Source organism: Gallus gallus, chromosome 4 (assembly GCF_016699485.2).
Source record: "Gallus gallus isolate bGalGal1 chromosome 4, bGalGal1.mat.broiler.GRCg7b, whole genome shotgun sequence".
Taxonomy (NCBI): Eukaryota; Metazoa; Chordata; class Aves; order Galliformes; family Phasianidae; genus Gallus; species Gallus gallus.
The window spans coordinates 55,961,913-55,988,932 of NC_052535.1; the positions used below are offsets into that span (position 1 = coordinate 55,961,913).

Below are 27,020 nucleotides of genomic sequence, written 5' to 3' on the forward strand. Positions count from 1 at the left end.
GTGAAGAACATGCACCAACCTTCGACATCTAATAGCGGAACCATTAAATCCATTGTTGTGCTGCCTCTTACGATATGGTAAAGCTGATATTAGATATTTTTCATTAGAGCAGCTATTCCAGCTGATTTTATCATGCAGTGCCAATTATTCCAAGGTCCAAGAATATTCCTGTGATTTGCAGAAGATGTGAGGCAACAGTGCAAACCAAACCTTCAGTGCTACAGTCAGCGTGTAAAAGTGAGATGGAAACGTTGATCAGAGAGGAATACCATCCAGTGTGGGGTTAGTGGGGCTGAGCTGGGGCACAGCAGCCACGTGCCTTAGTCTAGGTGGTGGGTTAAGAGTTAATGCGTTAGAAAAACTAGTTTGAAGAAGTTGTTCCTGTAGGGATGACTCACGTTAGACAGGTCAGACCTGCATATTCACTTCAGTTTAGCGTAATCACGCATGAATGTAAGTTTCTGCTTGTTTCGGTGTCTTTCGGGACTAGGGGGAAGTTGCATTTTGCAAGTGCAGCACATTCATGCTTCAACATAAAGTTTAAGAAATGATAGTACTTTGAAAAGGAGCATTCCTCGCATTCGCCACAGTCTTACCAGAATTGGAGGGTTTGGGATTGGGGTCTGCTTTGCGGCTGAAAACAAATCCGGTACACTCATACCTTCCAGATGTTTGCGGTGATTTCAAAAACGCTTACAACTATCGATAGCTCTGGGAGGGAGAAGCGGGACCCGCCGGCGGCCCGGGCTGCCCTTCGCAGCCAGGCTGAGGGCGATGGCAGCAGCGGGAGCCGCGCTGAGCTGCCCCGGGGGCTTCGCACCGCTCGGCTGGGGCCGGCTGGGGGCTGCCCAGCACCCCGGGACCCTTGGGGCGGGGGGCACGGACAGGAGGTGAGGTGCGGAGAGGCCGGAGGGACGGGAAGGAGAGAACCACAACTTGCCGCGGCGCGCCTGGGAGGGACCGGGGCGGGGGCTCGGGGCCGGGGTCCCGCTGCCTCCGGCGGGGCCGTGCGGCGGGGAGGGGAGAGGCGGGCAGGGGAGGGAGGCAGGGAGGGAGCGGCCCGGCAGCACCGGAGGGGGCGGGCGGAGGGCGCCTCGCGGCCGGCTGTGAGCGGAGGGGCGCGGGGGAGGCGGCGGGGCCCGGCCCGGCCCGGCCCGCTGGCGGCGGCGCTGCGCCGGGGCGCCCCGACTCGCCTCGCCATGGGCACCGGCCCCGGGACGGGCCGGCAGCGGCGCCCCGGCGCGGTGCCGGAGGCGGGCCGAGGGTGCTGTGACCCCCGGCGCGGCCCTGCCCACCCGGCCGGCACCGGCCCCGGCTCCAGCACCGGCACCAGCGCCGGGCAGGGCGGCCCAAGCCGCTTTTCTCGCGGCAGCGGCTGGAGTTGTCGAAGTTGGTGGTGGCCGCGATGAGCGCGGCTCCTCTCCGCTCCCCCACCCGGCGGGGCCCCTGACGGCTCCTGCCCCCGCCTCGCAGGCTGCTGGGTTTGGTCTCGGGTGGCTTTTTTTTTTTTTTTTTTTTTTTTTTTTTTGCGTGTGTGTGTATGTTTTTCTTTTTGTTATTATTTTTCTCCTCCGTCTCGCTCTCGCTCCAGCCAAGGTGAATGGCCCGCGGTGGGTGTAGCTGGCCTCAGCGGCTCCGCAAGGGGAAAATGCTGGCGGTGGGGGTGCTGGCCGGCCTCTCGGTGCTCAGCCTCCTCACCTACGGCTACCTGTCCTGGGACAGCCTCGGACGCGGCCCCGGAGAGGCGCCGGCGGCGCTGGGAGAGGAGCCGGGGGTCGGCGCCCCCAGCTCGCAGCCGCACATCGTCTTCATCCTGGCTGACGATCAGGGCTTCAGAGACGTAGGGTACCACGGCTCGGAGATCAGGACGCCCACTCTGGACAAGCTAGCCGCTGAAGGGGTTAAACTGGAGAACTATTATGTTCAGCCTATGTGCACACCATCCAGAAGCCAATTTATCACTGGAAAGTAAGTTTACCGCTTCGTCCTTCAACTCACAGGCTGAAACGCCGTTCCTCTTGAAAAGAACCCGGGTCTCTTGGGTCGAACCCAGTCAGGTACGCCTCTGCCTTACCCTGTGGGCAGAAGGGTGCCTTTCTGATTCGTTTAAAAGCCTCGAGCAAAATGGACTTTCTTATGTGTTTGAAATAGTGAGATAAAACTTGAGCTCTGAGAGCCAATAAGAATTCAGCACTGTGAGCTGCCCTAGCAGAGTGTTGTGGTACATGTACATTTACTGCATTGCTAACATACGTGCTAGTTGTCAAGTAATGTTGCCGGTACTGCAAAGTGATCAGCTTAGGATTTGCTGTTCAGTTTTGGCGTGACTTTGAGGAGGGCTGCGTGCTAGGGAAGTGAAGGTGTGAGGTGTCATTGCACGCACTGCAGCCTGCGCATTGGCTTGTGGGTCACACTGAGCCTCACCTTAATGCAAATTCCCTCTGGGGGTTGCATTGAGTTTATGGGATGGTTCCACAATGCCTCATGTGAGGATGAATGCAAGGGCTCCAAACTCTTAGGACCCTCTGGGCTATGGAATTCCTCTTATCATAATGCAGCCATCACTTTGCAAACATTTGGAAAGTTTTCTCTGGTGCCCCTGAAATAGGGGCAATGGTAAGAGCAGCGGGTGGGTATTGTGTAACTTGCTGCCTTTGGTAGTTTGTGTGTTACCGTGTTCTATTAAGCAAACAACGCAACCTCAGGGCTTTTTACCTGAGAAAGTTACTAAGATTTAAGGAGAGGGGCCGATGGCAACAGGAATTTGAGCTGTAGGAATAGTTCCCAAAGAACTCCAAATGTGGACACATTTACTCTGGAACAAGAATGCCTTGTTTCTGTTTAGCTTAACTCACTGACAGGAACAGGGAATTCTTAAAAGAACAAAAATGGAGCGAGAGGAAAAAAGTTACTTAGTTTATTTTCTCATTTCTTTAAATATAAACAGGAACAAAGCAATGTTAATACTGCTGGTAAAAGAAACACATGTTTAAATAAAACAAGCAACTGGCCTGGTGTCTTGCATCTCCATATGGTAGAGCTGGAGATAATTCCTGGTTTCGCTCCAGTTCCAGACTTTCTGGATAAGTGAGATTTGCATGGAGGACAGACACGATATCTAGAGCAAGGCTTCCCATGGTTTTTCCTCTGCCCCCCCACATGTGGACAACCCTAGAATTGTTTTGAAGCACATATTCGCTCATTCACAAGAACGCAGTTGCCCTGCAGCAACTAACGTAGCATCTAACGTGGGAAATTAGTACCAGGAAAGTGTATAATGCATCCTGGTTGTCTTTAAAGCCATGCAGCTGTTGGAAGTGAGGACCAGCGCCAGCAGCATGTAGCCAGCCAGCTTTCTGAGGACCGTGGTTTGGGAACCAGTGTTTTACAAAGGGAATGTTATGCTGCAAAATGACTCAGTCAGCGGTCAGAGGAATGGGAGAACTGGGTTCCGGGGAAGCCAGGGTACTGCGTTGGCTCTTGGAGGCTGCAGAGGTTGTCTTTGTGCTAAGTAAAATGAAGGAGTAGCAATACCTCACTTTAATTATGTTGATCCTCCATTGCAGAGCGTTTACTGTGTAAATACATGGTAGCAGTCAGTAGGCATGTTCTAAGGAACCCACTTTGTTCATCAGCTTGTCAGGCGGAAATAATTCTGACAATCTGCCTACTTTGGTTTTGGAACCTTTTATAGGAAAAAAAAAATGCTTCATCTTTATTTTCTCAGTCTGCTGTTCTGAAAACCGTAGAACATTTTTTTGATGTTTTTCTACTTTGAGGATAAAAGCAGCGGAGAGAAAAGACTGCACGACTGAGAAATAACGGAGGAAATGGTGATGGATTAATAGGTTCGAGTAAACTATTAACAAGGCAGATCCAGAGGGATGCAGTCTCTTATGGCTCAAGATAAATGCTGGTGATAACTACTCTGAAAGCAGAGGTACCTTAATTAAAATGCCAGGACTCAGAAGCGTTTAATTCAGGAGAAGTGCTGTTATTTCTTGAATTCCAGAATATGTTAGTTCAAGCCAATTCGTTCACTGAGGGCCCACCTGGATGCTCCGTGCCTCCCAGCGCACACACTGCGTAGCGCGTTCCAAAAGGTACCTGATTGATCTGGGGAAAACAGAGGGACTTGTGTAAACCAGTCATTAGGGAGCCCTGGCTCAGGTTGCCAAGTGGAAGAGACTTCAGGCAAAGAGACTTTGAATGCTCCAAACTCTTTGTAGGTCTCCAGGCAGTCCCTCTAAGGCTTACACTAGTAAAGAGACCCTTTTTTGGTAGCTCTTCCATGCTAGTGAATGACTGTGGGGGGGAAGGTTAAAGAAGTAAGGTTAATACTTTTTTTCCTTTCATGCTATCCACAGCACTGCAGCTGGTAAGTCTGTCTTTCTCACCGTTGCCTCTGTTTACTTTCTCATGTCCAGTGCTTGACTCTTTGGCCTCCTTTAAATTCTTGCTCTCCACCGTTACCTGTCAAATTCCCGTAGGCTGAATGAGGCTGGGTTCCACGGCTTTTATTTCGTGCCATATTTAAAGGCACAGGGAGGGGGCTGCAGCTGAGCTGTGTTGGGAGTAGGGAAGAAATGTGTGAGCCAGTGGGCTGGCTGCCACGTGTGATGTGCTGTCCCGGCAGGCTGCTCTGGGGCCACAACAGGGAGGGAAGTGAGGCGACTCTTGGGAAGCAGTGCAGCCCTTCCTCTGCAGCTGCACAAGTGACCTGGCCGAGAGTTTGCTTCTCCTTGAGCTATCCTGGGACTGCCATAGTTCCTGCCCGGGCTCCTGCAGCTGGCTAGAGAATTTGATAGCCAGTGCTCTCTGAAGACTTCCTGCTATTGCTTTGTGCTGGTTTCAGCAGGGCAGCGGGCTGCATGCGCTCAAGAATTATTGAACAGCTGATAAATTGTAGAAAGTCTGTAGGCAAGTTTGAACGTAGTCGTCTTCCAGACCAGTTCTGTTGCATGACACAGTATTCTTCTTAGCTTCTTCCTTAAAAGTAATAGACGTGCCTCAATAAGGAAAATAATTCCAGCAGAATGGGTTGGGATGCATAGCTTTAAACTAGTGCTGGGATGCCAGCACAGGCTGGCATGTGGTGAAACACTTCTTGAATTAGCTGTTGTATCTCTGTGCTCAATGCCCTTGATGACTTCTTATTCCTGTAGACTACTTCTGCCAGTAGAGTTTAAGATGATCTTGATTTATTGAACACTACAGGGTTATGTAGCATACAAAGAAAATCTAAGATTATGCGTGAAGTTTTTTTTCACTTGTGTGTAAGAGTTGTCTGAGGTGAGATAGAAGGTACACCGTTAATCTGCTATGGTATGGTTAGATGTGGTATTGCTTATTTAGATAATTTCTTACATTATCAAAAACAGTCACCTCCTTCTAAAAGGAAGGGTTACTAAAGCATAGTTAGTATGGACATTTTCCCAAAGTTTTTAAAGGAATTTTGAAAGATCATAACCAAAATAAGAAGTATTTCTTTGAGCTGGTGAGACAAAAAGACTGTAAGCTTAGCTACCTCAACAGATGTTTATCTGACCTAGATCTATATTATGCAGTGTAGTTGCATTCACTAGACTGTACTTCATTTAGGAAAGGAATTTGAGAAACAAGATGGATTAGAATAGAAGGAATCTAGTCAAAATATGTCATCCTTTTTTTTTTTTTTTTTTTTTTTTTGCATTACAAAGGCAGCAGATAACTAATTCCACTTCTGTGTCCCTGGTTTTCTCCGGACTGGCAGGCTTGTAGCAATCAACTAGGACTATTAAGTGCTCTGGAATCCTTTTGGGCCACAGGAAGGCTTCTGACGTACACGAGAGTATGGGGATCTGTGTTTGTAGAAATTGGTACACAGCCAGGGTTACAGATCACTAAAGAATCTGAACTCCCTTTTACAGTGAGTACTTATGAATCATGGAAGCTCTACACTAATCTCAGGAATGAGCTCTGCATGATGGATAGAATGTGGAGATGGAAGATGTTGAGAAATGTTGAAGGTCTGGGGAAATAAATCCCTTTTCCCCTGGGACAAAATGCGATACAGAGAACTTGCTCATCCAGAGGAGACAGAAATAGGCTGTAATAATTTTATATGAGTTCGATAACTGTATAAGTAATACATACATACACATACACATATGTATATATTACTTGTTAGTATGCGTTTTCATCTAGGCATGACTGTAGCTGTATGTCATTCACCATTAAAAATGACAAGATCTCAGCAAACTAGGAGTTATTTTGACAAGTAGAATAGAAGAAAGTTTAAAATATTTTTAACTGAAAGCAGTGCAGCTGACTTGCAAGCAAACAGAAATATTCTAGTCCAAGGGTTCAGGTTCTCGATACACCTTCTCTCCTCCTGCCTCCTGGGTGCATAGGAAGTGATCTTCTCAGCTGTTTGGTTGATCTGAGCAAGATCCAGTACAACCATCCATGACTGAGAAGTTATTTTCTGTGTCCTGAGAGGGAGGGTCTCAAAGATCTGAGGTCTGTGCTCTTCAGTGCCCTGTGTGAGCCCTGAACCAGCTGGGCATTGGTGAACTATCAAGTGGAGGAAGGACCCCAGGCCACATATTGTCAGACCTCTTTGCAAGGGCTGAACTTCAAAGCAGTTGAGTGCTGGGCAGGCCCACAACCACGGCACGCTGGCCTGGTCCCAGCACAGAGACCCTGGTGGTTTCTACTGCTGTTCTGTTATCAGCACATTCAGAAAAAGTTTATTGTTCTAGAGGAGGAAATACTGTGAGTAACACTCCATCATATTTGTAATTAATAAAGTAGGAAGGATTGCAAAATGTCTGCCCAGAATGTCAAGAGATGGCCTTGTACTGTATCTGCTCTGATGTAAAGAGATTTGGCAGTCATTGGTCTCGAGTGTAATTTTGGTCATTGTTTTCATTAAGAACCTGGACAGTAAAATTAAATGTGCTGATTAAATGTGTGGCAAAGAAGGAAATACCAAGATTTAAGAGGCTGCAGTAATACTGAAAATCATCTTGACTTATTAGACAAATAATCTGGAAAAGCAAAGTTAAATTCAATAGTGACAAATGGAAGAAGCTGTTGGAGCAAGAGTAATAACTTCAAAAGCAGAGAATGGTGAACAACTGCTTAAACAGCAGTTCTTTAGAAAAGTAGTTGGAAAGATAGCAAACCAGACATTGAATATAAAGTCATGTTGTGCTGTTAGAAAAAAGGTAAGCATCAAACTGGTTTGTGTAACAGGGAAGCCTGGTGGATATGAGAAGCACCCCTTCTGCACTGTTGCTGGAGCACTGGTGTCCAAACCAAGGCATTGCTGTCCCAGAGCACTGTGCGAAATTGAGTAGAGTCCCTGTGAGGGTGAGCAGGTATCTCAAAAAGATAACTTCAGAGGAAAGATCAGAAGGGACAGGACAAGTCTTCACTAATTTAAGATCAAGGCTTTAAGGCAAAGAGGAGGGCTTTCAGTGTCATGGTGAATGGTACTACAACTAAAGGGCTTTTGCTCTGTAAGAAAGGACTTCTTGTTAGGTGGTAGGGAAAAGTTTCAAATGGTAATGATTGTGAAACCCTGAACAGCTTGCTTTGGGAAATTGCTGAGTTACTTTGATGGCAGTCATTAAGAACAGACAGACAAATATGTCAGGAATGACATAGTGAAGTTGAATTTGTCTTGGGGAGAGGGTTGAACTGGGTGGCTTCTCTTCCAGTTCATATTCTTCTCTGGCTCATATATTAACTACAGAAGGTGTTCCGAAGGAGAACGATCATAAAATACTTTTAAAACAACACACTAGAAATTATTTCTGTTTTTGGTCTGAGATAAAGTAGGCTGTGTGAAAGTTCAGTTTTCTTCCAGAAATTCCTTTTTTTCATATTCTGATTTTCTCTGAAAATTTTCAAGATCTTTTCCCCCTAGGCCTTTATAACTCTTGTGGTATGTGATCATTTATTTCTGCTGACTTCTTTCCTGACAGTTTGTGGGACTGCTGCCAAACATGTTGAGGTATCTTTTTCCATGTTCTTGTTATACATCTTGCACTTAGGATGACATTGGCCATGTATATGCAGCATACAGAGAGAACGAATAAATAATTAAATGCCAGGGCTTCCTCTTCTTTTTTCATTCTCCCTCAGTGCTCTCCTGTATTCTTTCTGCAGAAAATTAGATGCAGTTTGTGAAATGCTCCCATAGCCTTCAACTGAAACTCCAAGCCTGTTCATGTCTTTGTAATTACTAATGTGCTATAAAAAGGAACATTTGGAGGGAAGAGCAGGAAAGGAAACTACATACGAACAATAAAGATTCAAAAAAAATAGCATGAAAGGAGTAGCAAAGTTTAGTGCAGGTTGTGATAACTTTTCCTTGCATCGCTTTCAGGAAATATTTCTTTTGTGTTTTTTAAGCATATTTAATACTTTTGGTCCACTGCGTATGTGACTATAAGGCAATGGTAGCATTATTTGATTTGTGATTAACTAGATAATGGCAACAGATTAGCCTTTCTCATTGTCCAGTGTATACAAACTGCAGCTGTTAAATAACACAGTTGGATATAAATTTACAGAGTCTTCGATTGTCAATCAGCAGTGCTCTGAGGAGGCTGAGGTACAGAGTTGGAAGAGAAAAGCGAAATTATAATCAAAGTAAACTTAGGTTTAAATTGATGAGGGAATTTTGCTGTCTTCATCATAATAGCCAAATAATGTTTCCAATAATGTCAGATTAGGCGGGACTTAAAATTTTGACATTCATTGGAATACTTCTTGTTTGATTTCTCAGATTTATGAGGTACAGAAGAGAGAGATGTTTCTGTCTGTGGTCTTTGTGGCACTTATCCTGGTGGCACTGTCAGACCCAGGGAGATGTATTCATCATTGTCTGCATCTTAGTTCTAGTTTTGATCTTTTCTGTGTTTCTGAGTATTAATCAGTTTTCTGTTTGATTTGTTTTATCAGGGTCTCTGAACATGTTAATGCAATGTTGTTTTAAAGTAGTTCTTTAAACTTATGAAGTGTTTGATCGTTCTTGAATGCAATTCAAACGTCCCTCTAATTTTTGTTCTCGTTTATGTACATCTAGTAAAGCAGTCCTCATAAAATTGAGCACATTCTTACAATATCTCATATTCTTAGAATAATATTTCCCTGATACATGCACAAGCACACAAAATACATGATAAAATATGATTAATGAAAGATATAAACGTTTGCTTTATACCAACACATGTCAAAGAAGATGAGCAGGTGAAACTTAAGGCATTAGATTTATGGAACTTGTGGTTATCTTTTCAGTTCTCTTTTTCTTTTTGACAAATTAGTCCATATTTGGGGGATTTAAGTATTTTTTTTCATGTACTGTAGCAATTGACATGAATTCATTTTTATACAAAAAAAAAAATTGCTGTGGAATCCATAAGGATCTAAACTAATGATGTTTTCTAGGGGGTACAGCTTGATGCAAACAGTTGCCTCCTCGTGCATGGTACATCACACTGCTTTTTTCATGTTCTACTATGGACTGGTGCAGTTTCTGGTCTGAGGTCTGAATTGGTACTGCTTTCTCATTAATCCTTAGTTGCAATTCTTTGTGCTTCCCCTTTCCTTCCCCTATAGTTTTTGCCTTTATTTGTATTGTTTCACTGTCAGGTTTTCTACCATGAGGTGAATTTACTTAGTTTTATAATGTATGTCTAAGAACAGATGAGGTAATTTCACTGACCTTAGATTATTAAATTAATAGGCATGCTATGACATAAACATTGTGCCCGTGTTATCCTATGTAGGATTTGTTTGTCTTCTCTGTGTCTTTTTATAACAACTACCCAATTTATTAGTTACCATACTTAAAACCCAGAACATCTATTTGGAGACATTAGTTCGTAAATGTAAATTGTTCAGCTGAAATTTGAATAGTTCAGGAGGAAATCAAGATAACACCAATGGTGAGCAAATTTAAAATATTGGTGTAAAAGATGTTTTAACCATTGAGATTTGGCTGAAATGACTTCTGACGTTTTATGGCCTGTGATAAAGTAGAAGAATTTTAAACAGTGAACTTTATTGTACCTGCCGGCTCATATTAAGAAATAAGTAAAACATGTTTCATGATTCTAGTTCAGCTGCACTTGTAACACATTAATTAACTGTGTCAGCTATCACCTACCTATTGATTCAGCCTGTTACCACCGCCCTATCAAGCTGTAGTTTGGGTGGAAAAAAGAAAGAACGCGGCGCTAGAGTTAGAAGACAAAAGTGAGATAACTGAATACTTTTCTCTATGAAATGAAATAATCCCAGAGTTATTGTAATAGATGACAAGCATGAAAGTAGACGTTAATACAGTGTGCTGTGTCCAAAAGACTTTATTTTCAACCTAGGGCAGAAAATTGATGTGTAAGAACCAAATCTGTACCTTTATTTGTTTGCTTGTTTGTTCATATGCTTGAATGCCTGATTCAGTAAGACCTCTGTACCTTGACATGTAGAATTTGTGATCTCACTGCCTTGACATGTAGAATTTGAGATAGTTGTTTGTGAACCACAGATCAGCTGTTTCTCACACCTTGGGCACAGGTGTCAGAGGAATGGGGAAGGGTGCTCTGTACTGATGGCACCAGCAAGTGTGGCCTGTGGGGTCCCCACATGTGGAGTGGGAGGAATGTGAGAAAATGCACAGAGTTCCTCACGGTTGTCATGTCAGGCACCAAAAGTGCATTCCCACACCTCATGTTCTTGGAAAAAGCAGTTCAATGCCTGCTTTAAAAGGTCTGTATGAAGTAATAGAAATGTATTTGGTTATTAATGCTTACAACCATAAATATAGAGGTGTTTATTCCAGTATTTGGAAGCTATAAAAGATACTGAAAGCAGTGCAAAGGAAGATCCCACAGACCTTGCTTAAAGTTGCAAACATCAGCAGACGGTTTTCAGCTTCTTTTGTACATACTGAATGTTCAGGTTATCATTTTGTGCAGAGATCCACGTGACAAAGATGCTTTAATATGTGATTATTTAGTGCTGTCAGGTTATCTTCCTCAAGTATTTGTTGCATCATGGCGCAGTGTGGTGGCATATGGGCAGTCTTTGTGGTTGACAGTGAAAAACTGAAAATTTCCACTATCAAACATTCAAATGTTGAAAAGATTAAAACATGTTGCTTCTAATAATTAAAAATACTTGACGTTTCATACTAAAATTTGGTTGGACCAAATAACCTCCATAAATCCCTTCCAGCCTAAAAGTATTTTATGGTGCTAATTTGCCACAACAAATATTTTTGGAGCAGGGAAAGGAGCAAATTACTTCAGTGTTGCTTCTACCCTGTAGAATTGCTCCTGGTAAAAAAAGAAAAAAAAACAACACAGTATTTGGAATGTTTAAGTGTTTGGTCTGTGGCCTTCTTAACCAGCCTGAGCACACTCTCTTCAGAGTCAGCACTATCATGGCCCTAATAAATCATGTTTTCCCAAGACCACAGCATACTGGTGGGGATACAACAGCACTAAATTTAGCATTATTTCTGGAAGTCTCAACTGTTCCCCATACTTTCACCAGACCCGCACAGGAAGTATATACATTACTAAACATACAGAGGCTTACATGTGTCAGTTACGTACTTCCTTGAAGCTGCTTTACAATTTGTGAGATTTATTTCTGTCATCTTTCTTCTTAACCTGATCGTTTCTGCTATTACAGTATGGAATTCATTTTAATAGGAAAATGAGAATGTGAGCCCATATGTGAGGCTACAAGGAAGGTAACATTTTGTTGGTTCTTAATTTTGCCAGTAAGTGGTTGTGGCCCTTTTACATTGCAGAATATATAGTCTTTTAAGGTGAAAAAGAGTAAGCCTCCGTGATGAGCTCAGGAATATTCAGACATCTTGCTCATACTTGCTCATATTCTGACCATGATGCAGTCTTATGTAAAGATTAAGAGTTTAGGTGATGTTGTTTGGCACTATTACAGCCTTGTTGAGTCTTTACTGCGTCACAGATTATTTTTTACAACCCTTGGCAGTAATGTGTTTCCCACAGCGAAACCTCACGTAGCATCTCTTGGAGTCTGTAGGTTTTCTGTCGATTTCAACGTTTACTAAGTTTTGCCATCTCAGACCATTACATGGTTTATGCACTGTGTTTCCATTGTTACCAGCTTCTGTTTTGTTCGTGGCAATTTGAAATTTTGGCACTTCTTTACCTACTCCTTATAAACCTTTGCCAGATCTGAGTTGGTGGCAGATGGAGTCCAGCAACAGCAGGCTCTTGGAGGAGTCAAATGTTTTCATAGATGCTTTCAGTAGAGATGTTTCTGTTGATTTTGGGCTGGGATCTTTCTGTATAGTGCATTATATTTCTGCCATACAAAACATTGGCTGTTTTCAGTCAGGAAAATGTAGCTCAAGTAGTGTGTTAATGGCTTCTGTATGAACCCGGAGGCTCTTATCAGCATTGTCAGCAGGAGCCAAGTGGCTTTTTTAGCATCTTTTTGATACTCTGCCTGCTGCTACTAAGAGTGACCTTCAGGTGACCTTGAAGTCTAATACTCTGCATTTGTGCCAGCTGTTGTCTCCTACACTGCATTTGTTAACCGGTGGTGATCTCCGACAATGAGTTGATTTAGAAGTTTTCTTTGTAGAGGTGTAGCTTTTCTGTGCAAGTCTTTATAGTGCTTTTTGACTCTGGAAAGCTGTCGTAAGAAGATGACACTGTGTTATTCAACAAGTTTCCTCTGTGTAACTGAGTCATTATCTGCTCACTTCAGTAGCGAAAACATATGTTTTGCTACCAATAGGCTTGGTGAGTCAACATTCCTAAGGCAAAATTAAGTTTGTGGGTTATTTTGTTTTCCTTAATGTCCAAGTCTAAGACATTTTACAGGAAAAAAAAAATGTAGTAAGCATTTCCAGTTGAAATGATTTCATGCTGTAGTTGTTGGTTTTTATTCTGGCATTTTGGGTTCTTAGAAAACTATTGATCATTGTATGTTATTAGGGTCAAAAGCAGATACAGCGTGAAGAGGCATTAACCGTTCATGAAGGAAATGGGCTTTACTTTGTGGGCTTGGGTCCTTTGCCCAGGTTCCTGTGTTGGGAAGCCCTGCCTGTGAGTTGAGGGCACCCATTACGTACAAAGACAATTGGTGAACAAACCCCTTCCTGGCCTGTTAGTTAGGAGAAAGCTGGTTTGTGGTTCGTGTTTCTTTCGTGATGAATGTGGGTTTAAAAATACATATGTTATTAGATTAGCACAGACATGATGGTAGGGGTGCTTGTGTGAGAATGGATATTTTTTTCTGCTGAGCACTGAATGCAGTTAGGTTGATGGTATTTGTAAATAAAGAGTGAGTTTCTGCATTAGAATGATTATTTATGTAGTTATATGGAACATAGGAATAGAAAAGAAAAAAAAAATTTAGAATGTTCTCAAATTGGAATTTTCATGCCAGACATGAATTTTCATAAGGCAAAGCTTGGTGTAAAATGGCGATAGTTGAAAATCCCATGGCACCAGGAAAGTCAGCTTTTTTGTGCAGGTCTGTTCTGTAGGGAGTAATTAAGCCATTGTGCATGCCCTATTTCAGGTATCTTAGATACAAATGAATATACCACAGTTGGGATCCTATACAGACTTACTTATGTGATCAGTGGAGGTAAATGGACATCTCCGAGGAGGTGATTAAAAGTGCCTTTGTTAAACTATAGGACCTCTCCTCCCTTATGTAAGATGTCCTGAATGAAATTCCTTGAGCTTTACCTTGCTGAAGAAATAAGTAACAAATGAAAAGCCAAATTAGAGTTTTAACAGGTAAAATGCTTTCAAGGAGGACAATGGCAAGATTATTTAGCGGGGCTAAAAGAGAGGTGAGATAGTGGTTAGAGGATGCTATAAGGATTTCCACATCTGTCCTGATCTAAATCTTCTCTTGATTTGCCTTTTTGGCCACAGGCAGAAAGCACGTGTCCAGGCTTCAATTTGCACATCTGCATCAGTGAACTTTCTTAGGACATTGCTGTAATATGTTTGGAGCAGGGAAGATTTCTGAAGTTTATCATTGGTTAACTTGACCCAGTTGCAGGTTCCTTCTGCAGTCTCCCATCTCACTACGGGAAAAGCATGTCCCCAGTAATATAGGTTCTCTGCAGCATTTTCCTCCCATTCTTAAGGATGCATCTCTGACCTTTTTTTGCACTATGCAAAGTAAAATAAAATAAAATTGAAAAGCAAAGCAAAAATAAACCAACACCACAACTTGAGCCTTTTAGGGTCTGAGAATCACTTCTAAGCCTCTGTAGCCTCTCAGATGTCATCCAGGCTTTCCTGCAGACTGGCCCACCAGGTTGTGCTTTTGGAGTCTTATGTCTCTTTCTAAGACCCATCAGTTCAGCTGCCCAGACTTAATCCATTTTTTTTTTTTGCATTTCCCATTATCCTGTCTCCAGCATCAAAGAAAGGGGAAGCCAAGCCACCTCTTCTCCACGAGAAAGAATGGAATCACCCCGTTGTTTGATTCTCTCCCTAATTGTCCAGGTATTTGTGGCTGAGTTGCAAGCTTGATGTATCTTTCAGACAGGAACAGAATTTACATTTATGTTCATCAGTTACTGGCATGTAGGTTTTGTATCCGTAAGGCAAGAATATTTATACTTATCAGAGTCTTTTAAAGCTGGATTTATTGTAGTTGACCACAGAATTATATACATAATAAGATTTATCATAGATAATAGTCCTTACACAGTCCTGAAAATATTTTTAGAACACTTTAAAAGCCTTCTATCAACTGAGATTTTCCAATAAATAGTTGATATTTAGCCTGCGCCGTTGTATCACTGTGGTATGTTAAGCCTGGAAAAGGTGATCCTAACAAGGAGGAGCGGGAACTGTACAGAGGTAGTGCTAAGCCTACGAGTGTTTCAGAAAGAAAACAAACCTAAGGCACTTGAAAACAGCTCAGGGGTTTCTAATTAGATATGACATGATATCATATGCTGTGTGACATATAGGCATGTTTATTCACCTTTCAAGTTTGCCCTTCTCTTTTTGAATCAAGCCACGCCTCTCTGATTTACTACAAGTCCTGGAATTTATTTCTCTGCTACTGCCAGCTTGTCGTAGGGGAATTTGTTACACTTTGGTTTGCAGTCTGATATGAGAACAAGGTGTTTTCGGCAGCACAGATGTACGGCGTACGTCTGCAGCGCCCTGGCCCGAGCCCCTCTTGGCGCTGCCTGGCTGTGCTGGAGCCGGCTGCCGCAGGCGCTGCCAGTGTTCCAGTAGCAGTGCGGAGCTGGCCGTCTTTGTGCTGAAGGAACAAATGAAGCACCGCGCTGCTCAGCTTGTTTTTTTTCAGCCATGCTATGTGGATCCAGCTGCTCTTGCTGCGCAGCAAGGTGAGCTGGGTCTGAGCAAAGCTCAGCTGACTGATGTGGGCACAGTGAAGGCTATGTTGATGATCCTGTTTGATTCCTGAACTGAAGTAGTCTTGCTCCTAGCCAACTGTGAATGGTGAGAGCAAGCTGGCATTTCCATATCCATACAGTCACCTCCAGAAAGCAGGGATTTAAGAAATAATAAATTCCCTAACCCACCCCTCTCAGGAAATGGCAACAAAAATATCACTAAAATATTTGGAATTAACTTGTCTCTTAAATCTTCAACAAAGATTTCCCCCAGGCAGACTTAGTTATAATTTCAGTTATATAGTTTTTCTATTGCCTAACTTCTATCCTGCTTCAGTTTAGGTTTATGATCTCTTGTTGATTCCTAAGTGAAGGACTTCCTCTGCTACAAAAGGTGATCAATCTTCTATACGTCCAAAATCTATTATCGTGTCTCTGCTCTTCTCTAGCCTGGGTAAGATCAGTTCTTGCCATCTTTCTGTAAAGATCTTGGTTTACATACTGATGATGATTCCTAATGTTCTCCTCTGAACATTTTATCTTATTAAAAGTCATGCTCAGAACAGGACACAGTGTTCTAGTAGACCAGTACTGCCACTTTATTTTGTTCTAAATCCCAAAGTTTCTGAAACATTTTAATTGTTGAGCAATTGAAGGCAATATGTGACTCCTTTACTGGCATGAATTCACCTCAGCGGAAAATCTGGCCAAAGCATCTGTGTATCGTAGAGTGTATGACTCTTCTTCCACTGCTGATGGGTAGAAAATGTCACAGGAACAGAAGATCTTGTGCTGTCTTCACTGGTTAAACTGTGATTGGCAAACTAGAAGCTGATGATTATCCCCCATGGGTTTGTTCCCGGTAGAGCACCCACGCTGTGGTACAGTGCTGGTCAGAGTGCACTGAAGCCATGCTGATACTTAAAAAGGAACCGGCCGTGTTAGAGGTATGTTCCCTCTCTGGTCTGAACATTTGGATATGAAGCAAATGCATTTCCTTTTCCTCTAGCAGATCTGGAAATCCTTTGTCAGCTGTTGTATTTCCATGCATTGAACAGACTGTCATATGTTTTACTTCACCAGTCTCTTTTATGCATCTTTATAAGAGGATGTTTTTTCTTCCCCACAACATCAGATCACTGCTGACTTGTCTACACATTGAGTTATCAGTAAGACCAGGATCTTGTTTCTGTGAGGAAAAAAAAATGTTCTTGTGCAGTCGGTTATTGCTGCCTAAAAGCCCTGCTTTGCAGTTGCCTTCCATTTTAGTTCAGGCTGTTCCTCTCATTCATGTTCAGTTTGATTTTGACCCTCCTGTCTAAAATGCAGCGCAGCAGCTCTACTAGCACAAACTGTAGTCTGCATGGGTAATGAAATTTAGTGTGTATAAATTTCACCTTGAAAATGTATTTATAGCCCATATGAAAAGAATCACCATAAAAGTAACAAACCCAATTGCTTTTACTTATTCCTCAAGGATATATTTTAAGAATGAAAAAGCCTGTAGCTTAAACATATTTGTTCCAAATTCCTCATCTTAGAACTTGAAACTGAATTTCCTGAATATATTTTCAGGATTAGTTAAGGAAGTCATATTGGCCTTTTGGATTGCCTTTTTAGCTACAGGCTTTTAAAGCCTTGTGTGTTTGTTTGGGGTTTGATTGTGTTTTGGTTGTTGTTTTTTTTTCTGCTCTCCCTTCCTCATTTTTCTGGTTCATAACAAACTGAGTAATTATCTGTTTTGACTGTCTTGGAGGGACCATGTAAATGCATCCTGATTTGTCTTCTACAAGCTGTAATTTCTCTGTAGGTGGGGCTAAACTTTGTGGCTCGTAGACTTTCAAGGTCAAGTTGCTTGAATGTATTTCTTTGCAAGAAATTGTTTCTATTGCAGATCAAGGTGATGATAAATCATTTGCAAGGCTGCGAAGCTAATAGGCAGGTACAGCTCCTGACAGTATTCAACAATACAGGTACACTTGTACTCATTAATATTCTTATTACTGTAGTTGCTTTGCTGAGGAAAGAGCCATTTGATGGATTAATGGAAAGAGGAGTTTCTCCTCATTGACATACCAAAGCGTTTTCTTAAAAGACCTTCTGAAGCTTTCAGTTCTTTTGAAGTAGACATGTGGTTTTTAACAGCAAGAGTTTTTTTCCTGCAAGATTACTGTTGGATTTTAAAGATCAGAGGTGGCCAATCAGTCATGCCCCAGGTGTTTCCTCTGCTATGGCTAATACCTGTTTTTATTAGCAGTATACCCTTTATTTTCATTTGAATCATGTTCGGCAAAAATGGAATTGTCGCCTGTTACCAGAGAACTGGATTTTGGTTCCATGTTCTTAATTGCCCTCTTCCTCTCCAAGAGCATGGATATGATGAAGAAGGTAGGTAAAATAATCCCTTGCTAGCCTGAAATCATCAAGATTATATTCTAAAACCTGAAATTGGCAGCTTCTTCATTTGAGCTAGCATTCCTGGAAGAGGGTAGCATCTGGCAGTAATTCCTATTTTTTGCACATCAGCATTTTTCTTTTTTTTTCTATATTATTAGTAACAAATACGTCCTTGTGAATTGGCCACATTCTTTGCACATTACTACACTTCAGTAAAATTCTGTGTCTGTTACTTGTAATTCTCAGAAGAGAGTGCTGAGGATTTTAAAACTTCACTATTAAAAACAAGCACTCCAGAAGTACCCAGCCTTTGGAGGAGACTTCCTAGAAGAAAAACTGCTGTGCTCAAAAATGCATTACTCTTACAGAGAGCTACTGCCATTTTCTTACAGTGATGATCATACAGTCTGTAGAATAGAGGTCTCTGGGCCTTCTTACTGTGTTGTCTGACCTAATTTTTGTGAAGTGCAACTACTGTATTAGGAATTGTTATCCAAATGAGAGTCGTGGCAGAAGGGTTTTAGTTTTAAAATGATTTATATCAAATCATCGTGTATGCAATTGGAAGTAGTTTTTGCAAGTGCTATTTTGTGTCTGTTCTGAACGGGAACATTATGGAATATAGAAAGCCAAGTAAAGTTTTGGTATCTAGAAAAGACACTAGGCAAGGGAGATGTATAAGTTTGCATTTTCTCTGTCACCATTCTTCTCTGAAAAATAAATTTGCTGTCACCCTTGAACTTTCAGTCTGCTGGCAACAAACGTACAGGGCCACAGTAGCTGGCTACCCCTGTCAAGCTTAATTCCCTTGGCTTGCATGTGGGAAATTTTGAATTTAGCAAATGGAAGAAGTGTGTCCCGAATCTGCTCTGTTTGCTAGCAGCTGATCAGTTGTGTCAAAACAGTCCTGCACACTTGGAATTAAATTTGGCTCTTTTTTGAAGGAAGCACTTGCAAATATTACCATGCTGCAAAAAATGTCTGAAACAGTTGGTGCTGATACAACACTGGCCAGGAAGGCATGGCATTAAAATATTTCCTCTCAGCCGTCTGCTCTGGGCTTATCAGCTGCTAATGCCATGCAGAAAACTGCGTACGTCTGTGCTGTGCTGATCCAAACTAAAAATGTTTTCCTGCATAAACAGGTTTCTTTTCAATTGAATCTTTCACCCATTTGGGCTTTGACAACTGTGCTTAAATTGCAGTCAACTTGTCTCGCTCCCAAACCTCCAATGCATCAAAATCTCCTGCCCTTTGCAATTAGGAACTTAACATCAATTGCACTGACATGAATGGAAATATTCCAGGTTTACAGTGGCCCGGTGTAGACTAGGTAGTGACTTCATATTGGAAAGCATTCAGATTTTGAGTCTAAACGAACTAGGCTCAGAGCATAAATTTAGCTGTACATCCTTTAAAAGCATACTAAAATATTTTATGCAAATTGCCCAAACACTGCAGATTTCATATAGTAATTTTCAGTCATTTTAGGAAACATTAGCGAAGGGAAGGGATAACATGGAAATAAACTCCAGAGAGTTTACTGAAAAATATAAATCAGTATAAACAAAGATTTATTTTAGTGATTCTTGCATTTCTGAAATGCAAGGTGAAAGACAAATCCTGTGTCAGCTTCTTAGCCAAAGACTACCAGTGCCTCTACTTCATTTCCCACCCCAGTGCTGGCTGTGTGGGTCACGCTGAGTCAACACATGCAAGTGAAGTGAGAACGTAGTGATACTGACTGGTTGCCTTTGCGTTCTCATTCTGTAGAGGAAGTGATGTCAGCATCAGGCTCAGCCCATGCTGCCTTCTGTTACAGCAACATCTTCTCCATGCATGTGAAAGTTAATAAAGGCAATATAATGGCATTTAGGAGACAATTACATTTTCTACACTCATCATGACTTCTCGGTTGCACACAACAGTCTTAAAAGTCTGGCAAAGAGCCAGAAGTAGCGTGCAGTACGTTGATAATGTCAGATATGGGTCCCTCTCTTCTGTGGCACGGGTAGGAAAAAAGGAAAGTGGAAGACCTTAGCCAGAGAGAAAATTGTCATCCATCTCCAAAGTGGAATCTTAATTTTCTTATTTGTCTGTGGATGCACTGCTCCCAGTAATTGGTGTGCAATTCGGACGCATCATTTTATTTGTTAGTTTGTTGTTACATTAATTTGCCTTTGTTTTGTTAATAGATGAAACTGAATTTAAAAGTCAGTAAAGCAGTTATGTACGAGATTGTAATACAAATGTTCCAAAATACACTTGTAAGTAACAATGTGGATTTCCTTAAATGAGTTGTTTAGGTAAAGAAATCTAAATAAACCCAGACAGTCCATTGAAGTAAGTGATAGGCACCCGAAGACAGGTAATGAATAAGAAGCCGAGAGAAGTGAATGCAGTATAGCTGGCTGTATTTGCCCTCTCGTTCTGCATCCTCTGCTGGGAATGAAGATCCTGTTGGAAAAAGGGAGCGCTTTCTGCTCACATGGGGCACCTGGAGGTTGGCACGACAGGAAACATGACAGAGAGAGAACAGATTGCTTCCTTTCACTGAAGTAGATGACTTAACCTATTTACTATGTATGACACACAGCCATTATGGTTTAAGAAAAAATGTTCACAGACTCTGTGAGTTTGCTGATACCACTTGCCTCTTAAGTTTGCACCTCATCAATTCATTATTTAAGGAAGTGAGGAGGAAAAGAAACCATGCACTACGCATCTTAATCTGCGTAGGTGGATGATAATGCAAGAGCCAGTGGAGCAGGAGGACAGCCTGCAGCAGAGCCAAGAGAGAACTTTGCTGTCGGCTGGGGCACCAGGAGGGAGATGCTGGGCTGGGCTGCTTGCGCTTGTGTGGGGCAAAGAGCCACAGGCAATACGTGCTGCCTCGTGGGATGGGTGAGTGAGAAATGGGGAAGTCAGAAAGATGGGCCTGACCTCCCCCTCCTTCTGTCCTTCCCTGTAATCTGTGCTCTCAGCCTGGCTCAGGTTAGGAGTTTCTGAAAGCTGTGTTCAGAGGGTAAAGATGAGAAATTCCGTATCTGTAATTGTCATCACAGACTCTGGGGGAAGTCAATGAACCGTGGAAACTGTTGCTATTCAGGTCTTAAAGCAGACCACAGTTTTGGCCCTTCATAGCTGCTTCTGTCAAAGGTTTTCACACAGTTTTAGCTACATCATTAAGGCTCACATCACAATGTTCTGTGAGAGGAGAACTGGATTATTATTTTGGTTTGATAAGAATGAAGAGCTGTGATGGTCAAATTTATTTGAGCCTAGCTGTGTGACCTAAGATGCTTTGTTGAATTTTGTCTTCCTTCTGAAACCAGAGGTTACTGCTCTGTACTACAGGGAGCAAATGAGAGTGTAGTTCTCTCTTTTTAAGATCCAGCCACAACTTGGGCTGTTTGCTTCAGCTGTCATTAAAGTAGCTTTCTGCTAAGACCAAGGCAAATGTTCTCTGGGGTGAGCAGTCTCTGAGAGAGGGTAGAGAGAGGAACATCTCAAGAAGGTACAGTAACATTTTAACGCAGTCAGAGTTCCCTATAGTTTGTTCTACATGTCCAAAGATACGTACTTTGTAGGAAGTCTGAGACAAATCAGTAGAGATTCCACATTTCCCAAATCTGTACTTTGCTTCCTTAGCTGCCAGTTTGCTTGAGGATGGAAAGTGTGATGTGCAGACATAGTGCTTCGTTTCTTTTGTTTCTTTTCTAGAAAATAAACTATGCAGGTAGTAGGAGGCCATCAAACACAATTTAAACAAGCCACTGAAAACATGGCCATAATTGGGAAGAATTTTGAAGTTGGAGCAATTGAGTCAGGGGAAGTGGAATTTTGTAAGCACATTCCTGAGGGAGTGAGTGGGAGAAATCATTCTTTCTGGTGAGAGGGTGAAAGACAGCATATATGCATTTTTGGCTTTTATTAAAAGGTATAGTTTGCTTCATGTGTTTCCACTTGTCCAGCAAGCTAATCTAAGTATTCTTTTCCCATCTGTAGGCTAATCAAGATCTCCATAATAGTCACACACTTGAAATTTTTAATATTGTTAGGATGTTGTTTTGTTTTTCCTGTCGCAGTAACACACCTTGCAATTTGTAGACTCAGAGAATGAGAAATTTCCTTTATTTTTTAATCCCAAGAGAAGTTAGCAAGAAAGACAAACATTTTTTCTTCCAGCAAGAAAAGCAACAGAAAAACAGGTGGATTTGCAAATTGCGCTGCTCTCTGTTTTGTTATCTCCAGGAGTCTGTCTCTTAGCACCAGACTATCAGTATCTATATGAGAAGTTGCATGAATCTGAATGGTGTGCTCGTTTTTCAGTTTCTGCTTGTGTCCTGTTGTAATTTAGCTGGAGGTAACTTCCTCTTACTGAGATTTCAGAAGTGTTCCTTCTCATACTGATGTGTGAGGCGAAGAGAAAAATCAGGTGATTTTTTTTTTCCTTAAAGTAAGAGGCATAACAAACCCTAACGTTTAATGTTAAAGAACCTGCTTTTGAGACCGTTATCAGAATCAGGAGCTTGAATGCAGAAATATGATGCTGTCTGTCGAGTTTTTCTGTGTAAGTCCTGTATATGGAATATACAGGAATAATGACATCTGTGGAGACTCAGGGAATTCCTGAAGACTTGCAGGGACCAAAGTAGGTGACCTTGGGCAAAGCAGTGACATCTATGGAGAAACAAACAAAAATGTATAAGCCAGAGCAGAAGGCAATTACCTGAACTTCTTGTAGGTGAGTCTCCGAAGGCCATTTTATATTGGGCCTGGGGATCCCAGGGACCCCACAAGGCTTGGATTCTAACGTCCCTAAATGTAGTTGATGCAAAGCATGTGTATATGCTTGGCAGGAATAGCGATGATTTTCTGGAACAAATGAAGTAAAGACTAGGTTTTGTCATAAGAAAATACGCTAAATCATAGTGAAGCTGAAGTCTTCATTTTGAGTTCAACTGCAAAAGAGTTTGAACAGCTATTCCAGCTTTTGTTAAGGGAATGCAGGTAATCTCAGAAGAAAAGCGGATATTTCCTTGTCAAACCAATCATAATAGATTAGATTAGAGAACTGCAACCGGCCCATAATTTCAAGCATGAGTTTTTTCTTCATCTCTCAGGAATGAGAGTAGAGTCATGTAAAAAAGTGGAGGAAAAAAATACTTTCATTTTTTCTGAACCTGAAAAGTTTGGAAGATTCCAGAAAGTGTAGTTAATCCACACATGCTTAACTATGAAGTACTTTGATAGGCTAAAAAATGTCCTTCATTAGATACTTTTTTATCTTTTCATGACACTACAAAACTGTGCGTTTTCATGACGCACTGAATGTTAGCCTGGGATCCCCTAAACCTGTGCATCACCGTCACCTATAATTCCACACAGTCAGATATGTGGACATACACAGCCATATTTTTATTTTTCTAGTGGAATTTAGAGTTTACATTAACCACAATGGAAGAGAAGATATTCTTCCTTTATTCCTTTTCTGACTGTGACTTTGGGAGTGGTTGACTTAAGATAGATGAAAAATGAATTGAGTTTGCGCAACTTCTTGTTAGTAAGTGAAAATGCACTGGCCTTTAAATTGACCTAGAGCATTGGCAACAAATGGAAATACAGTTGTTTGTTTGGTAGGCAAGGATGATTAATTTCTCATAGGTTATGTGATACAACTTCAAAGAGACAAGTGAGAATTGGTCAGTGGGTCAGAGAAACATAGTTCAAAGACCTCTCGTTCGTAAAATATTTAGATATTGCTGTGAAAATAAATGGAGAAAGGGAGCTTATGTGGCATACCAAAAAACTGAAATGTCAGAGTAAAACTTTCTTTCATAGCACATAACCAAATCTAAGTAGTTAAATATTTCAAGTGAAAGTATGTCCAACCATGCTTTTTCAGCAACTGCCTCAGGGTGTGTACTGTTTCGGAGTGTATTTCAGTTCTATTGTTCCTAGGCTGGATGCGTCCTTTCCAAGCTATATTCATTGTGACCAAGTGCTGAAAACTAGTTTGCCACAAAATTGTTGTTCCCTTGTGAGAAACCTAGTTCACTGATCTTTGATAGTCTCAGTGAGCATTTGCAAAGCTGGCAATGACTTGTTGAACTCGAGTTGTGTTATGGTAAAGAAGTGCAGTACAATAAGTTTCAGGTTTGCTTAATATAGATGGATAGAACATATAGATAGATATGGATGGATATAACAAAAATGGTCAAGACACAACACTGGAGCACTTGTTACTGGAAACCAGTTGCCATCGTGCACCGAACTGTCTTCTTGCTATTCTTGCTTTGCCTTGTGTGAAGCTGGCTTTCTGAGGGCTCTCTTATTTTCCATCTCTATGGCATTGAACTTAACTGCAGGTTTTTTGTATGCCATTTTGGAGTCCAAGGCTGAGACTGGAAGACCAAGGCACATTCTACAGTTCTTTGGTGCTGCGTTACCCCTGGTCAAGTGAAGGGAAAAGCCTTATACTAATGAAACTGATGCGCTGTGCTGTTGTCTCACTTCAAGATCTTTATCCTTGAAGATAGCTCTGTGTGATATTGCACACTTGTACTGCAGACAATACTATGCACTGTCAACAAATTGCTGTGTATGTGTTTGGTTGTGCTTACTTTTCCGTCCCTTAACACATTCTTGACTCCTAGAGAAGAAAGAAATATTTTGTCTCCTTATTCACGGCATATACGAAGGAGACCTTGTTTTCTTTATTCTCCTTCCATTTACAGATCCCATATTCCTCTCCCACAGGGAGATGAATATTAAAACTAAGAGGAATAAACCGTGAATGGTGATGCTTCATGTTTAGCATGGCAGCATTCTGTTAATTTTGATGTTATTCCCATGGCTATTAACTTCACAACTTTAAAAAAGCATTGATGACAAGTTATTTGGCACTGATTGAGTAATTACCACGTAGCTAATTGTGCTTGGAAAGGTGTGATGTGTTGTGGTCTTGTTATTTTCTCTTTTAACAAATGTTTGGCTCCTGCAAGAAATCCTAAGTTTGAAGATCAGGTGTAGGAATTCCTTTTACTTTGAAGATTATTGTTTTGGTTTGGAAACATTGAGAAAACCAACTTTTTGTTGGCCTTTTGCAAAACAAACAAACAAAAACAAAAACCAAACCAAACAAAAAAACATTTCCTTAATTATAATATAGTTCTATTGTGGCAAGAACATTATAAAATAAAAGAGAGAACAATTCACTCATCCTCTTTGCCAAAATAAGTGTCCATAGGTCAGTGTACCGATTTTTTCCTGGTTTAAAAACTGCCATGCTGTTTCTAAGGACTTTCCCATGCACACCAAAGTATAGCTAAGTTTGTATTTGCCTTAACAAATGCAGTTGTTCTGGCTGGTATTGTAAGGGTTGCAGAAAAACCCTGAAGATCCAGATTTTATGAAGTTATTGAGAAGCTTAGTAATGCAGATTGGAAATCAGTGAACTTTTTAGTTGTGTATTTAGTAACTTGCATTACTTTTTTGGAGATTTAGGGACGTAGTTTTGAAAATCCCATTGGGCACCTATTTGTGTCTTAGGTACGAACGTATTCACAGTCTGGTTTCTAAATTCCTGTGGTGTTGCAAACAGTGGAAGTGCATATAAGCATCAGTTCAGAAAACAGCAAGAGTTTTAATCCATCCCATTCCAGAAAGCTCTTCTATCTACGTGGAATTTATGGGAATTAAGGGAGTTCATTTACAAAAATTAAGTAACAAAATTAAGATGTGGAAAATCCAATCAAAGGGGTTTTCCAGTGTCAGAGCTCTATACTTATTCAATGAAACATATGCTTTACTAAATGCTGAAAATGCTTTCCTCTCTCCTTAATAACTGATGTTTCCCAAATAACTACTACTTTTGCCTTTTATTTCTAATTTTTAAATGGATTTTGATTCTCATGACTCCAGAGAAACCCTTGAGAAAGGTAAATGCCACACATTCCAAAAGGTGACAGATTACTTCAGTTTTTCTTAATTGATTTTGATTTACAGTATTACATTGATTTTGCCAAGTGTTGAAGTTAGTGATGGAAATTCATGAGCTGTGACAATATATGCAGTCGATAAGTGACACAACACCATAATTGCTGCATGCCCTTTTTTGCATAATATATGTGGGTAGCTCATAGTGAACTCAGCAATAAGAATGGTACACATCTGAATGAGATAAGTGTGAGTATACGAATATCTTTGGGTTTGACTGTAGAATAAAATGAATCACGCACAATTGTCCATCTGGTACTGACCATTTGGGTTCTTGTAGGTATAGAAATTGCAGCTAGGTCCAAAGGACCAAAGTTGGAGCCCTGAACCAGTACCCTTCGAAGTCAGTGTAAACTTCATCTTTGGCTTTCTTGTGTGAATCAGGCCAGTAATCCCTCTGCCAAGTTGCTGTTTGCCTTGAAGTTCTTTCTTGATATAGTGAAAAATTCTATAAGTATGGATGACATACAAACAATTTTATAAGTATGCTGGGGTTGTTCAGTCTAGAGAAGAGGAGGCTCAGGGGAGACCTTATTGCTCTCCATAACTACCTGAAAGGAGGTTGTGGTGAGCTGGGGGTCAGCCTCTTCTCCTGGGTGACTAGTGATAGGACGAGAGGGAATGGCTTCAAGCTGCACCAGGGAAGATTCAGGCTGGACGTTAGGAAATACTACTTCTCTGAAAGGGTGGTCAGGCACTGGAATGGGCTGCCCAGAGAGGTGGTGGAGTCACCGAGCCTGGTGGTGTTTAAAGAGCATTTGGATGTTGTGTTGAGGGACATGGTTTAGCAAGAACCATTGATGAAGGGCAGATGGTTGGACTGGATGATCCTGTGGGTCTTTTCCAACCTTAGTGATTCTATGATTCTATGAGTATGCCTCTTGCCTCAGTACGTGTGGTCTGTGTTTCCAAGGAGGTATCTGTCCTGAAATCACTTATCATAAGGTATGTAATGCTAATATCACTCTATCAAATCAGTGTTTTCATGCAAAGGGGAAAAAACTCCACAGAAGGCAAGCATACAACAGTGACAGCATTGATTGTATTTGGTGTTTAATATACTGAAAGCATACTGCCAAAACTTTGTATATGTCCAATTTCCACCTCATTTATACTGGTGTCACTCCATTACGTGAGTCATTCTAGAAGTATTTTGTCTGGGATCAAAATTACCTACTAACAACTTAAGTAAGGCGTAGTTTCATTAAAACATTCATGTATCATA

The 27,020-nt window shown here is 41.5% G+C and overlaps 1 protein-coding gene across 11 annotated transcripts in view; it reads left to right on the forward strand.

The window, feature by feature from the left end:
• The first annotated feature begins 368 nt into the window (after positions 1-368).
• The window catches only part of ARSJ (arylsulfatase family member J), a 90,667-nt gene continuing 64,015 nt past the window's right edge, over positions 369-27,020 (forward strand). For 9 of the 11 annotated variants that reach the window (XM_046940573.1, XM_046940575.1, XM_046940577.1 and 6 more), the window contains exon 1: positions 1,082-1,968. In XM_046940573.1, coding sequence (XP_046796529.1) covers positions 1,601-1,968 — 368 coding nt within the window. In that variant the 5' untranslated portion in view covers positions 1,082-1,600. Of the gene's footprint in view, positions 454-749; positions 891-1,081; positions 1,969-27,020 lie in introns of those variants that run through there. The other 2 variants (XM_046940580.1, XM_046940581.1) reach the window with 2 other exon arrangements.